The sequence below is a fragment of the Carya illinoinensis genome, chromosome 4 (assembly GCF_018687715.1).
Source record: "Carya illinoinensis cultivar Pawnee chromosome 4, C.illinoinensisPawnee_v1, whole genome shotgun sequence".
Lineage (NCBI taxonomy): Eukaryota > Viridiplantae > Streptophyta > Magnoliopsida > Fagales > Juglandaceae > Carya > Carya illinoinensis.
The window spans coordinates 13,377,868-13,394,138 of NC_056755.1; the positions used below are offsets into that span (position 1 = coordinate 13,377,868).

Here is a 16,271-nt window from a genome sequence, read left to right on the forward strand (position 1 = left end):
TACTATATATTATTGTTATATATTAAAAAATATAATACTTATGTAATATTGTGATATATTAATAATTAATTATATACAATTTTTTATATAAATAATAAAATATATATATTTTTTAATTTTTATTCGGTTCGATCTGGAGTGAAAAACCCTTAGACCGTGGACCAGACCGAATGATTTCGATCCTTCATAATTTGGATCGGACAGGACCGAACTAGCCTTTCTAACATACAGTCTTTCTTTTGGCCTACTTAGTACCAATATTATAACTAATAACTATGCTAATAGTATAAGGTTTCTCCAATCCGGACTGGCCAAATATCTTCCCTACTATTTATTTTCATAATCTTTTATAATAAAAACTTTACCACAACTTCAAGGTTTCAGAAAGAATATTATTACTAAATACTCCTAAAGTATGGATCACCTAACACTCTAATCTTATTACAATATATTATGTAATTAAAATATCTCACACAATAAGCACCAATTTTAATCGGTATAACATCCTAGATTAGAGTATCATATGTATGTACTGTTAAGATATAAAATAAATAATATTTCACATGTTAGGTCATCCATTGAGAGAGAGTTTGACCCACATATGAGGGAGAGTATTAAGACATAAAATAAATAATAAAAATCTACCGCTTCCCATTAATTTAAGCTTTTGGAACAAGTGGTGATTTCATACGTACTTCAAAAGTACCTAACAATTATTCTTTCCATGACCACCACCTAGCAACATAACTCAACCACTTCGCTCCCAACCATATTAGACTCCTCTATAATCTGAAGGCTATATCTCCAAAACTTGTATGTTGATTGCCGAGGCCACATTGGATTTAGTATGACACTCTAACTTTCTTATATTTTCCTAATTAAGCAAGCATTTCACTAATTAAAAAAGGATCAAGATATATAACAAGGGATTTGGATATCCAAAAATCACTATATTGCAACTGCTACAACATAAGAAAGAAAAACCTACTTCAATAAACTTGAGTCGACAATGGCCGAAGTACTCATTTGTGGATTTGAAAGAATGTGGGAACCACACACCAAGGGTATTTGGGTGGGGTGGGTCAGTTTAAGTTCTGCTATATACAATTACTTTTACGTACTCTTTTGTACATTCTATTAATTGTTATTAATAGTAAAATTTTAAAAATCTTTACTGTTATTAGTAAAAGCAACCTTTCAAACAAGCATAATCCACCTTATTTGCATCTATTTATATTTGTTTCGTTCACATGATAGTCTTCACACGACCTCTTCTAGTGCGGTTTGGTGTTTAGAAATTTGTAACTAACACACTGATTTCGAAAAATATTTATCCCAAGGACAATTGCCTCTGTCCATTTGGAAACTTCACAAGTGGGAGGTGCCATATATTAGCAAAGGCAGATTTTCTCAATGGCCTAAATAATCAAGATTCTAGTCATGATTATCAAAATTCTTCATCTTATCAGATTTTCTATATATATATTGCATTCTTACTCTGAAGAAAAGCCAATTTTGTTGAAACCCAAAACAGGTTGGTGAATTGGTTTCCCAAACAACTCCTGTGTGGAGAATAACACTATACAGAACAAGTCTCAATATAGGCTTAGTTTGGATACAGTTCACATGAGATGAGATGAGATATTTTTAATAATAATGAAAATTTTGAATTAAGATAAGATGAAATAGTTTGTAAAAAAAATGTGTTGAGATAGTGAGATGATAAGAGATAATTTTTAATTTTTAAAATTTGAAAAATGTATGAGTCCCATTATTTTACAAAGAGCAGAATTGTACATTGTTTATGTACTATTCATGCACTACTCATGTCAGTTTTCACTGTTTATTATTATTTATTTTAGTGAATATTTTTAAAATTTAGAAATAAAATATAATATATTTGTACAAAAAAAACTATTATACGGTACAGATGAGATGAATCCGTTAACCAAACTGGCCATAGTCTTTCTCTTGGCCCATTTATTTTCAATAGAACCTTATACTATTCTACCCAGAAATAACTATTTTTCTCAACCCCCCCTCTCCCACAAACCACCATCTGAAACCCCCATATGAACAAGTAAAAAAGAAACAAATATTATCTAACATACCAGCTCATCATTCCTAAAGGGAGAGATCCTAAAGGGAGAGATCTCTTCAAAGATGGGCAGTCTCTTTGATCTCAGTGGACCCCATTCATTCATCAACTGCTCAAGTCCCTTAAGAAAATCCTCATCAAGGTCTAGTACTATATGATCATGATCATCCGATGACTCCATTAATGGTAGTGAAGGGTGCCATATGGATTTAAGCTCCATTATCAGTTCTTGGGTTCGTTTCCTTGACTTGCACTCATCTGAACCCGGAAGTCTACCTTGCAATACATCTTGCATAATAGAAAATGCTTCTTCATATCGAGCCTGTTTGATCAAGCAAAATACCAAATTACAGGCCTTATTGGCATCTGGATCTATCATCTGTGCTTTTTGGCACACCACCCCTGCCATCATAAAGTTTGATTTCTGCATGTATGCCCAAGCCAAGTTTCCCTGTCATCATTTCATGTAACTAGTACTTAATGAAAGGCAAAGAAACACAAGTACTTTAGTCAATTTGGAAAAATATCAATTCAAGGTCATGTATGAATTTGAGGGTCGTAGCAGAGAAATTATATGAACACTTCCGGAATGAATTATTTTATGTGTTTATCTATCTCTCACTTGAGAAAATGAACTTGAGGCAAACATCCCCGGTAACCTTGACAACGACTTCAAGTACTTCAGATTTGAATGCATATATATTGACAAATTAAGTGTTAAGCATGCATGGCTAGGAATTTCTGTATGTGTGTGTGTGTACATGTACGTGTGAAGGTCATGTATTTTTTTTATAAACCATGAAAGATACGATTGAGCTATACAAATGCATGGTTGTATAAATGCAAACGGATTTATAAACTGGTTATATCTAATTTCCTCTTTCAACTATGCTATTAATTCTATATATTAATCTGCATACTTTTAAGCATCATGTATGTCAAGCTACCATATTCATTAAAGATCTAGTAGTCCAATAAGTTAAAAGTGATCATCAGACACGTTAATGAAGTTATCATGCATGCATGTATGTAATTAATAAATTATTAAGGTGCATGCATACCAATAATCTTGAAATTTCTTGTTTGATGGAGACTTGGAACCTTTTGCCATGAGAGCGTGCAGTCTTTGTGGGTTTTCCATTGAAGGCCTTTCCTTGGTAGATCAGTCTTAGCTTCCGCTTTAGCAGATCAATCTGCTCCTCTATTTTCCCACACTTCTGCATTATTAATACATACATAGAAAGCCATGCACGATCAATGATACTAATATGTGCATGCATACATACAATATTACATACGTTCATATACCTTGTATAGATCAATGAGAACGTTATCGAGGGATTCTTGGGCTTGTTTGGAGCAACGGCCTCTGAAATACTTTATCGCTTCAATGGCTTCTTCAGTTCTATCAAGTTGCTTCATCACTACAACCATGTCCTTTAGGGCACTCTCCACTCTATCTCCTGCATTTATTGCCTTCCAAAACCATACTATGGCTGCTTCTAGATCCTTTTCGACTAGCTGATTGATCATGATCAAATTGCCATGCCAATTGAAGAAAAATAATTCATTAACCAATATCATTTAATTAATTAGCTAGTGATCATGATCATTTTAATTTCTAATCAGTTGACTATATTTAACAAATAGATATCATGACTTATATATATATATATATGTTAATTAGCATAAATATATATTGCTCAAGTCAATACTTTAAATAGATGCAGGGAGAGGAAACCCAATATAAAATAAGAAGTGTTACATCTACTAAGAGATCTCATAAAAATAAACTCATAAATTAACATCATGAATCATGACTTCGTATGATATGTTAAATTATGGTATAAAGAGACACTTTACACACTGCCGATATTGTAGAATTTGATTTATAGGAGGAGTTTAAATCATGTCACATCAACAATAATATGAGGAGTACTGTGTCTTCCTCACCAATTTGAAAATAACATTTTTCTTGTCAAAACTATGCTCAACAAGTGTGATCAGCTAATTTACCTATAAAACAAGAAAATATAATCAGTGATGAAAAGAATTCTCATTCTTTCTTCTTCAATTGGCTGAGTGGGACCAATAATAAGAATAAAATACAGTCAAAGAGGAAAGTTTCCACAAAATGAAGGGACTCGATTCATAATTAATTAGTTTATAACTATAAATCCAAGAGTTTGGCTAGGACTAGGTGACTAAGATGATAGAGTTTATCCTATCATTAATTTTATATTTTGGATGAATGTAAATCATATTGACTTTATCTAGAAGTCTTTAAAATTGTTTTAGATAAGTCAAGTGTGTGAAAATCAAGTCTCATAGAGTTTGTAATTATCTAGAGAAGAGTTTGATATGAAATTTGTTACTATAGAAAAGATTTAGCACAAGCTATTAGCATCCCGTCAGGTCGAGAGTTCTTCACGACATAGTCTCTTCGTTAGCAGAGTTCTACTGTAACTCAAACTTCTTCTAGATTATTTATTTAAAGTGATTCAATTGGATAACACATCAAGAGATTTTGGCTAGGAATTATTGAAGAGTATATTCCGAGTGATGTGTGTGAGAAAATTTACTTGAGAATTTTCTAGTTATTTATCTCACTTCGAGTGTGATCGTGCTCTATGTTGGAGATTGATTGGTAGTGATCTAGCCATTGGAGTTCTTGAAGAAAAGTCAATATTTGAACATCATCAAAGGTTCATATTGCTATTGAGGTAGAGAGAAACAAATCATTTGTTAGGTTAAGTAAGAGAGTTAATTGACAAAACCGGTTTTGTAATTGAGATTTGCTTATAATTGATTTTCAAACAATAAAATTGACTTTTCTGAATTTGGCTGCCTCGTAGGATTTTTCCTTTTAAAAAGTTTTTTAAAGATTTTTCCTTCATTACTAATCTTGGTGTTATGCAATTTATTTATTTTATGTTTTTACTTTTTTAAATAATTGCATGGTTGAAGTCTAACTAATTTGTTGAAGTGAATTGGTAGATATTTCCCTATACATATAGGGATACTCGGGTAATTCAATTAGCATCAGTGGGTGGTTCACTCATTCGAGTGGGATCTGTGCCCTTGTAATTATGTTGCCATCGTTGACAGCCCCGCTACACTTTAATGGGAAAACTATGTATATTAGAAAGTACGTATAAAGATTTTCCTCAAGTCATTGGATAAACATGTATGGTATGCAATTAAACGGGGGTAAACTAAACTCGAGACAACTATTAATGCTTGGACAAGAGATGAGATTAACAGCTGTAACTAGAATAGCAAAGGGCTTAATGCTATTTTCATGTTATATCTTATGAATGATTTAAAAGAATCTCTATGTGTGAGGTTGCTAACGAAGCGTGGGATATCTTGGAGGTCACACATGAGGGGACAAAATTTGTAAAAAATTTAAAATTATAATTGCTAACCTTAAATTTTGAAGAGATTAAGATGCTGAAAGATGAGAGTTTTAATGATTTCTATGCTAAGCTTAACGTTATTGTAAATTCTAGATTTAATCTCGGTGAGAAAATGGATGACTAGAGAATTGTGAGGAAGATTTTGAAGTCTCTACCGGAAAGATTTCACTCAAAGGTTACTTCCATTGAGGAAAATAAAGATTTGGATATAATCAAGGTTGAAGAACTGGTCGATTCTTTGAAATCATATGAGTCATCACTTCCTCAAACAAGAAAAGGTAAGTCTATTGTTTTAAAATTTGTGAAAGAATATTGAGAGAATTTTTCTGATGAAAAAAATTTGAACGATGAAGATAGCTAGTGGAAAAGAAATTCATGTTTAACAAGAAAGCTAGTGGAAAACAAAATCGAGGTAAGTAATTTCCTGCAAATAAAAACGATTCTGAAAAATGAAATAAAGATAAATATGAGAAAAAAGATAAAGTAAAGTACCATAAATATTCAGGATATGGTTACATAAGATTTGAATGTCCAAACTTTAAGAAAAATAAGGGAAAAACACTAAATGTCATACAATGATAGTTCAGAATATAAAACTTCTAATTCATCGCTTGATAATGAGAATTCTTTTATGGATTTTTCCACTATTGGTAGTGATTTTTCTAAGATCGTGCTAACAAAATCTAAAAGTGAATGTGATGATGGTGACTCTGATGTAGTTTTTGTTGATGGTAACCATGAGTTGAGTGTACAGGAAGCCTATCATAATTTATGTAAAGAAGTAGTCAAACTAAAAAAACTTAACAACAAAGTGCACAACAAACTCACGGAAGTGGAAAGTGAAAAGAATAATCTTTCCGAAGCACTGAAAATTTTTGATGTTGAAATAGCAAGATTGATTAATGCTCATAAGGAAGCACGAGAAAAAAAAAAGAAAACTGAAAAATTTATAGGAGTGCTAACCAAAAATTACAACTTAGAAATTAAAGGAAATATTAAGCTTTCAAAAGTCCAATTGTGATCGTACTGGTTTAGGGTACATAACTTCTCAAGGCAAAGAATCTCTCATCGTTTGCTGCCACTACATCTAAGGGTATTGTCTTTGTCAAAGGAAACCAAGTTGTGGATGTTCAAAATCAAGCCGTATCAAAGTCAAATAACTCTAAAAATCCTAATGAAAGACCAACCTCTAGAAGCTTAACGAAGGTAAGATTGAAGGTAAATTTGTTCATACTTGTCATCATTATGGTATTGCTAGCCATTTAAGGCCATATTGCTTTAATTTGAGTAAAGTGCATAAAAATGGAGGTGAAAGAAAATCCAATAGGAAGGGAAAGACGCTAGAAAATCAAGTTGATGAGTTGAGTAATCAAATAACCTCATAAGTCTCAAGCTTGGTGAAGAATTTTGTCTTCACAACAGAGAAAAGATCAAATAAAATGGTGTTGATGAAAAGAATAAGTCAAAACTCACAACAAATTGGGTGGTCAAATAGTATATTGTATGTTTAGTTGCTCACACAACGGCCTTAAATCAAGGGAAAATTGTCTTTGGTACTTGGATAGTGCATGTTTAAGACATATGCTTGGAGACAAGGCCTTATTCAAGGGGATTGAATTGACTAATGGAGGCACCATGACCTTTGGAGATGGTAGCAAGCCTATTGTTGAAGGGAAATGGAGTATTGAAATACCCGTACTACCTATTCTTTATAATGTTTTATTTATTAGTGGTCTTAAAGTAAATTTGCTTAGCATTAATCAAATTTTGTGATGACAATCTTTTTATGCGGTTTTCAAATGATAAATGTAATGTCTATAACCAAGTTGAAGAATGGAATTTAAAGAGCACTAGAACATTAGACCATTGCTATGGAGTCTCCTCAACATCAAATTTGAGTTGTCATAGAGTTTTTTTGGATGAAGCTGAGTTGTGGTATCAACGTTTGGTCATATTTACTTTAGAGACTTACCAAAATTTAAAAAAGAAAAGTTGTAGCTGGATTGCCCAAGTCTCTTAAAGCCAAAAAGATGGTGTGTGGATCATGCCAAGAGGGAAACCAAACAATAGCTCAACACAAGAAAGTTTATGATATTCTCACTTCTTGGCCACTTGAGCTACTTCACATGGGTTTGATGGGTCCAACACAAACCAAAGGCCTAGGTGGAAAGAAGTACATTACGGTTGTTGTGGATGATTTTTCCAAATTCACATGGACTATTCTTTTAAGGGAGAAATTTGAAACATTTCACATTGCCAAGAAGCTATTCAAGAGACAATAAATAGATAAGGATCTTTCTATCTTTAGAATTTGTAGTGATCATGGCAAAAAGTTTGATAATACTAACTTTTTTTTTTTCTTGTGATGAACAGAGCATTCATCAAGAATTTTCTGCTTCTATTACTCCACAATAAAATGAAATGATAGAAAGAAAAAATAGAGCTATTCAATATGGCACGAACTATATTGAATAGCAAAAAGATGGTGTTATATTTTTTGGGAGAAGTTGTGAACACAAGAAGTCATATTCTAAATAGAGTTGTTCTAAGGCCCGACACCAAATATACTACTTATGGTCTTTGGAAGAATAAAAGTGCCACTGCCAAATATTTTAGAGTCTTCATCAACAAATGCTATATCTTGTGAGATCATGAAAACTCACATAAGTTTGATAGCAAGAGTGACGAAGGAGTGTTCCTTTTATATTCTTCAAATAGCAAAGTTTATAGAGTCTACAACTTATGGATAAAGATAGTAATCAAATCTATCAATGTGGTTGTAGATGATGGTTCAGCCAAAACTACCAAAAGGGAACTTGAAAACTTGAAAGAGTTAGTGCAAGCTGTTTCTTTTGTGTTATTTGTCACAAGTTAAACCCAAGAAAGTTGAGGAAGTTTTAAATGATGAAAGTTGGGTTAATTCCATGCATGAAGAACTCCATCAATTTAGTATGAACCATATATGAGAGTTGGTTCCTAAACCTGAAAACTACAACATCATTAGAACTAAGTGAATCTTTAAGAACAAGTCCGATGAGCATGAGACCATTGTGAGAAATAAGGCCAAGCTAGTTGCACAAGGTTATACACAAGTGAAGGGGATTGATTTTGATTAAACTTTTGCCCCGGTTGCTTGTTTATAATCTGTCCGCATACTTCTTGCCATTGTTTATCATCTAAATTTCAAGTTACATCAAATGGATGTCAAGAATGTATTTTTTAATGGACTTTTACATAAAAAGGTATATGTTGAACAACATAAATTTTCATTAATCACCTCTATCTGATCATATTTACAAGTTAAAAAAGGTACTCTATGGACTAAAACAAGTACCTTGTACTTGGTATGAAAGATTGACAACTTGCTTACTTGAACATAGTTTCACAAGAGGACAAACTAATAGGACTCTTTTCATCAGGAAATCAAGTATGCAACTACTCATTGCTCAAATTTATGTTGATGATATTGTGTTAAAGGCAACACTTGATTCTCTTTCATAGAATTTTGCTACTAAAATGAAATCTGAGTTTGAAATGAGCATGATTGGTGAGTTAAATTTTTTCTTGGGCATCCAAGTAAGACAAACTAAAGAATGAATCTTTATCTCACAATTTAAGTATGCTAGAGAACTTGTTAATAAGTTTGGAATGGAAGGAAAGAGTCATACTCGCACTTTAGTAAAACTTAGCACAAATCCTATAAGTAAAAATATTAATCCTACTCATTATAGAAGCATGATAGGAAGTCTATTTTACATTACGGTTAGTAAACTCGATATAGCTTTTAGTATTTGTGTGTATGCGAGGTTTCAAGCTAATTCTAAGGAATCTCATCTCATAGCAGTAAAAAGAATAATTAAATATCTAAGTACAACTGTTGATTATAGATTTGGTAATCTAAGGATACTAACTTGACACTAGTTGTCTATTCGAATGCTGATTGGGCTAGAGCTACTAATGATTGAAAAAGTATGTTTGGAGGATGTTTTTATATAGGTAGCAATCTTGTAGCTTGGCAAAAGTAAAATTTAATTTCCTTATCTATAGCTGAAGCTGAGTACATAGTAACAGGAAGTTATTGTATACGACTGCTATAGATGAAAAAGATGATTGAAGACTATGGGTTCTCTCAGGATGCTATGCCTATTTATTGTGACAATTCTAGTGCTATTAGTATCTCAAAGAATCATGTTCAGCATTTTAGGACCAAGCATATAGATATTAGACCTCATTTCATTAGAGACTTGGTCGAGTCTAAAAATATTGTCTTTGGATCATATTTACTGAGCATCAACTAGCTAATTTGTTTACTAAACCTTTAAATGGTCTAAGGTTTGAGTTTTTAAGGAAAGCCATAGGTGTTTGTGACATCAAGTAAGAAGCACACAACACACTTGCATTAGTCTAGGACATGCATTTTTTATTTTTTTCATTTTTGTTTTGTTTTGTTTTTTAGTTTAAATCATATTATATTTTGTTCTTGGTTTGTTTCTTAGTTTATTCTTTTCAATTGAGGAAAGTACATACTTGGTGGGCCAAGTCTTAAGTACTTGAGTTCTCACACAGTCCATTCCTTGAGTTGAAGCATCTCTCTACTTTGTGCAGTTAACTTTGATTATGCTAATATTATAGTTCATCTTGACAAAGTTAAATTATATTGTACTGTGAGGAACTTACTTTTATGCTCTTTATTACTATGTTCCACAATTATTTAAGAGGTGCTCACCAAAGAGGGAGTCTATGCCTTAAATTGACTAATATTAGTTGAATCCAATACTAAAAATAAGAGATCTTTCCTTACTGGACATAAATTTTTGATCCATATAGAAGAATTCGGTATTTTTTAATCATTACGGAAAAAGATAAACACCTTACATAAATCTTCCCTTAAGTCCTAATAGAAAAAAATCGTTGCTATAATCATTGGGAAAAACGATAAGCAATAAAATAGAAATATCAAGGGCTTTGCAAAATTGTGTTTGGAGGATATACTATTTCAAATATCTAGGTCCTAGTTTAAAGTTTTACATGAACTTTGATATTGATGAACTTATAAAGTGTGAACAACCATTATGATTGTTGCCTATATGTATATATATATATATATATATATATATGATTTTTTAGTAACTATTCTCACTCACACATTTACATGAACTTTGATATTGATGAACTTATGAAGTGTGAACAACCATTATGATTGTTGCATATATATATATGATTTTTTAGTAACTATTCTCACTCACACATTTACATGAATTTTGATATTAATGAACTTATAAAGTGTGAACAACCATTATGATTGTTGCATATAAAAGAGTGTATTTTATATTTGGCTATGTGAGTGATTCTATGCTTGGACTTGTGATGTAGTTAAGCATGTTCATTGATTCAATTTTTATATATTAAAACAAAAAAGGAAAGAAGAAAATTTTTTTGAAATTTTTTTTTTTTGGGTTAATCAGTTTTCATATTTTTTTTATGGGTATATTTTATTTTTGATATTTTTGCATTATGGTGTCTTTTGGTTTCAATAGTAAGGTGTTTGGCCTTAGTGTCTAAGTCCCAGTGGGACTCTAAGATCCAGTGGGACTCTAAGATCCAGTGGAAATTAAGTGACTTGAGTAACTTAACACACACAAACACCCTCTACCTCCAATATTTTCTTTACTTACACTTCCATCTCCACATCTCATGTCTCTCTCACTTTCTACGTGCCCTAGCCGAACATCAACTCTGACACGACAAGTTGAGTACTTCAAAATCATACACTCTTTAGTCTCTTTGATTTCAAGTCACAGTATGTGCTCGCCTCATCTATATTTTCTTTTCCAGTTATAGGGTTCAACGAACATGAAATTTGGAGATAGTTGATATTTTTGTTTGATTTGAGATTTGAGATTTGAAGTTTTTGATGTTTAGATGTGAAGAAGTGTAGTTGGTGAAATAGGTTACGACATTATGCCTTTTGGTTCTTATAGTATGCCCACTAAGTGTTTGTTTTTATATCTCAACTAAATTACATCATGCATTTGATCATGATTTTACTTGCATTCATGTTCATATATCAGGTGCACTTAATATGTGAAGTTGAGACATGTGAGGGCTATCATGATGTCTTTTTATTTACTTTCTCTCGGCACATCTAGGTTTGATATTAATTGTTTTACTTCTATAATTTGCTATGTGCTTCCTTAGATGAGATTTAAAAGGAGAGCAAAGAGGAAGAAATGTGCTCAGGGACCCTCACCTAAAAATTTCTTAAGTGGGAAAGACCCTCTTTGGCTGACAGTACAAGCTGGAGAGACTTCAGCCCCTCCACCTGAGACTCCACTACTTGGAGCATCTTTTGAGCGCTTCACTTCACTTGAAGTAGAAGTTGCTTACAGAACTATATTCTCTCTCAGGTCGGTACTAGGTGAGCAAGAAGTGAGTATCAATGACTTTCCTACTACTAACTTTGAGCTCATTCATCGTATCTTTGTTGGACAACATTGAAAAAAGCTTACACACCCCTCACCCACTCATTATGTTGAGGTGGTGCGTGAGTTTTACTCAAACATTGCTTATTTTAATCTTGATGATCATAGTATCACCTCCAATGTTAGAAAAACCCTCATGGAGATTTCTCAGCCATTATTAGAGACTTATATGATTTACTTGAGGTGAATGCACCACTATATCCATATAAGGGCATATGGTCCCAACAAAGACAACAATGTGCAACCTCTTTATTGGACTTCAAGGCCTGAAATATAATCCAAAAGTTAATTTTCTTCCACTTAATGTAATGCTCCCTCAATTCAGACTGTTAGCTAAAATAGTATTGTCCAATCTTTGGCCAATAAGCCGCCACACTGAACTCCCATTAAAGTGTGCTTATTTTAGGTATGCCTTGGCCACAAGTGTCTTTATTGACTTTCCACAACATGTTATTGACATTATACATCGTTCTCATGTAGAAAAAAGAGCTAAATGTGCCATTTGGAAGCATAATCACAAAATTGACTATTAAAGCCAAGGTCCCTCTTCGGGACAATGAGCCTAGCTACTATGTAGATGGCTGGTTCTATATAAGCCCTCACTGTGCAAATTAAACACCTTCCTGATGATCAACTCAGATTTATGAATTTCGTATTGTAGAATTATCCTTAAAAACTAAGAGGATCTGATCTTCAAACAATAGATCTAATAATGATCATCTCAGGAATTTAAGCTAGGTTTATGTAATACAATGATGAGAAACCAGAAGATCACTATTCTAATTTTTGGTTTGCATAATTACATATATGTCCATAATCGATACTATATATAATATATACACTTACTAATTACTATATATATACCGATGAAGATTAATTGGATTAGATCTTTCTACTTTTTTTTTTTTTTTGATACAATTGGGGAGGGGGTTTCGAACTCTAGACTTCCATTTTTGGAGGTTGGGGATTATACGAACCAGACCACATGCCTTTGGCAGGATTAGATCTTTCTATTTGTTCTGGGAAGGTTTTAGGAACTAAAGGTCAACTGTTCAAAAATATGATTTGCCAATTACTTCATAAATCTTATAATCTCAAGGTCTTGTTAATTACTTGCCGTTTCTAGCTAACATTGGTCTTTTAGTACTGGGAAACCGGAAAAGGGTGATCAGTAAGTATATATATATATATATATGACGAAAGGTAAACCAATGTGCAGATCAAGTTCCATGATGCATGGAGTTAACATGAGTACTGAGAGAAACCATTAATGTGCACATTTAGTAGTACTCTTTTTGTCGATCAGAAAGCCAAAAAGAATAATGGGTTGGACGAAAGAGAATGAAATTGAGAAGCACAGATCACCTGGGCATGCTTAGCTTTAACATAAGGACTATCACCACCTGGAACCTTGTGTATGATGTGATACAAACTGCCTCTCTCTTTTTGCCCTTTTGAGCTCTTCCTTGAACTACTTCCTTCCATGTTATTTCTCTGCGTGTGTACTGTGTGCGCATTTTCTTTCACAGTCACCAACCATCAAGAAGAGACAGAGGAATAAAAGGTGCATGCAGGTTTGGTACTCCCAGAAAGGGAGACAAAGGACAGAGAGGGAAGCCCACCCGTAGAGAGCTGTGGGTGAATATTATATTAGGTGTTGAAAACATGAATCTGGACTAAGGTTGTGTCTATGTTCCTCCTCGTAGGCCGTTTCAACTCAACAAACAGCAAATCGACTGCTCTGAAACCCGTCTGTTGGTACACGTGTCTCTCAATGATTCAACCTTCTCATGATACTGAGCATTCTCCTGTATGACATGAATCGTTCTTTCTATACACGCGCGCGCACACACACACATATATATATATATGTCACCGCCTATCAATTATTCAGTCCTATTGGCTTCTATATTTGGTCAAACCTTATCCTCACAATTGATCTATTATCGCCTTGAATGAAGAGATTTATCACGTGTTTTTCAACATTTTTACGTTGAAATCCCGATCGTGGAAGGTATCGAATTTAATTTGGAGAATGACACTTCTAATTAATTTTGAAGTTTTGTTACTTATAAGTAAATTCGCATATCGATTTGTATATTAATACTGTTATATTTATATTTAAAATTTAAATTGGTATAATTTTTATTAAAATCTGACTTTTTGACCATTCATATTAGATGAACATACATATTAGTGTGTAAAATTACTTACAAATAGATTTTTTGATCATTGTGTATATCATAAAAAATGGGATATGATCTCTTGCATGCATACCATAACCAATATGGTGTGGTTCTCCATAATCTATATATATATAATCTCCCAAACGGCCTCAAAGTTATCCAATCCAAATTAGATGAACCCTTGTAAGAAGTACGTACAATCCTATGTGAATAAAAAACTTATTAAGTACTTCTACCAACGATTCTCGTCTTACCACAACATGTAATATAACTAAAATTATTTATGTAAGCACAAAGTTTAGTTGACACGGTATCATATGATAGGATATATAAGAACATCAGTAGTACATGTCTGTATACTTCTGTGAAACAGTACTGCGGTTTTCCCAACTGATCAAGAGCATATATATATATATATATATATAATCCGTATGTCAGAGTAGTGTATACTTAGAAATACAATAGTTTATGAGCAGCAGCTAGCTCCGGCCAACCAAATCGAAGCCAACCATAACGTGTATAGAATACACCACGTACTACTCATGCATGCAGCTTCGTACGTGTGTGTATATATATATACATATATTAATCGATAGCAATGGCCCGACGAAACTAAGGCATGTCAATATATAATTCCACATAATTAAAGCGTACGGGGGTTTCAATGAATATGCATGCAGCTATCTCCGTGCAACGATTTACATTATCTATTTTTAACCAAAGACAACCCCCTTTTTTTTATTCAAAATACCCATTCAAACAGCCATGATGAAAACATCGATATTGGATGTTGTCCTTGGAGATCGATTACATTGATAACATGATTTCATTAATCCCATGCATCATGGCTGGCCACTTAACATATATATTATTATACTATCTGAGCTTATTTTTGTTTTATTTTTGAAAAAACAATTAACCCAAAATCAGAAACATATATAATAAATTTTTATGGGAATCATGCTACTGAAAAATTGTTGTTGTGTTAATTATGACATCACGAGGTGTGGATGAATCTGGCCTTTAACCTTGTCAGATCCAGTTTGGACTGAAGTCCTTGGATATTTCGTGATATTCGATAAATTAATTAATCTTTCATTAATTTTACTTATCATCGGTTAATGTTACTTGCCAGAGAATTTTACTTATCATCGATTAATGTTACTTGCCAGAGAATTTATAACAGGTCGTATGTTGAAGATTCCTGGAAAAAATTAACAGCTTTCTGCAAATATTCTCAGGTAAAATATTATGATTTTGAGAGTTAAAAAAGGTAGAAAATAGAATAAAATGGAAAAGGAGATGGAGAAGAAAGAATGAGGGAGATAGATTTTAGTGGCTACATCTTTGCTATTATCAATTGTTCTTAAATACATATATCCAAACTATCATAAGCAGAATTGAAAGATATTGTACATCTCTATGTACATGATGCACCTGATCATCAGTAAATTATAAGTATAAAATATAAGCCTAGGTCGTTTGCACATAGAACTATAATGTTATATAAACCAAAGTCTAAAATCAACCCATTCTCAAACTTCAACCCATTCTCTAAAAGCTCAAACTAAAAACATGGTTATCTACACAATATGTTTCAGCGTAACTCGTAAGAGATCAATTCTCAACTACAACATGAACTGATATCATCAAACAAGTTTTCTGTTTTTTTAAATGAAAGTTACTACTCCCCTAAGATTTTCAACAAGCATACACAGCACAAAAACCCCAAAATCAGAAGCCTAGCGTTGAAATCAAGATTGCAAGCCCTTTACATTTTCTTCTTGAGCTGCAGAATCTTTCATTATCTTGAGGACTCAAAAAATGCTAAACCCCATCTAACCGCGCCCAGTAAAGTAGTCCAACGAAAACCTCAAAACCATAACACAAGACCTTAAAATTAGAAGCCTAAAGACCATCCTATTTTTCCCTAAAATTCTAAAACATTCATGAAAAAGCAAACAAAACCTCAAAATCAAGAAGACCTTATACCTATTTGAGTTGCTGGTTCTCATCCAAATCCATACAGGATTTATAAGCTCCTTGACAAACCCTAATCAAGGAGTTGACCCTCTATACCGCTCAG

General features: G+C 32.9%; 1 protein-coding gene across 1 annotated transcript; it reads right to left on the reverse strand.

Moving 5' to 3' along the window:
- Nucleotides 1–1,868: 1,868 nt before the first annotated feature.
- On the reverse strand, nucleotides 1,869–13,613 carry LOC122307920 (protein SULFUR DEFICIENCY-INDUCED 1-like). Its single transcript, XM_043121051.1, has 4 exons — nucleotides 13,365–13,613; nucleotides 3,407–3,619; nucleotides 3,160–3,315; nucleotides 1,869–2,549 (listed from the first exon to the last, which is right to left on the reverse strand). Exons 1-4 carry the CDS (start codon nucleotides 13,482–13,484, stop codon nucleotides 2,103–2,105), a joined length of 936 nt encoding a protein of 311 aa, XP_042976985.1. The 5' UTR covers nucleotides 13,485–13,613; the 3' UTR covers nucleotides 1,869–2,102.
- Nucleotides 13,614–16,271: the final 2,658 nt, after the last annotated feature.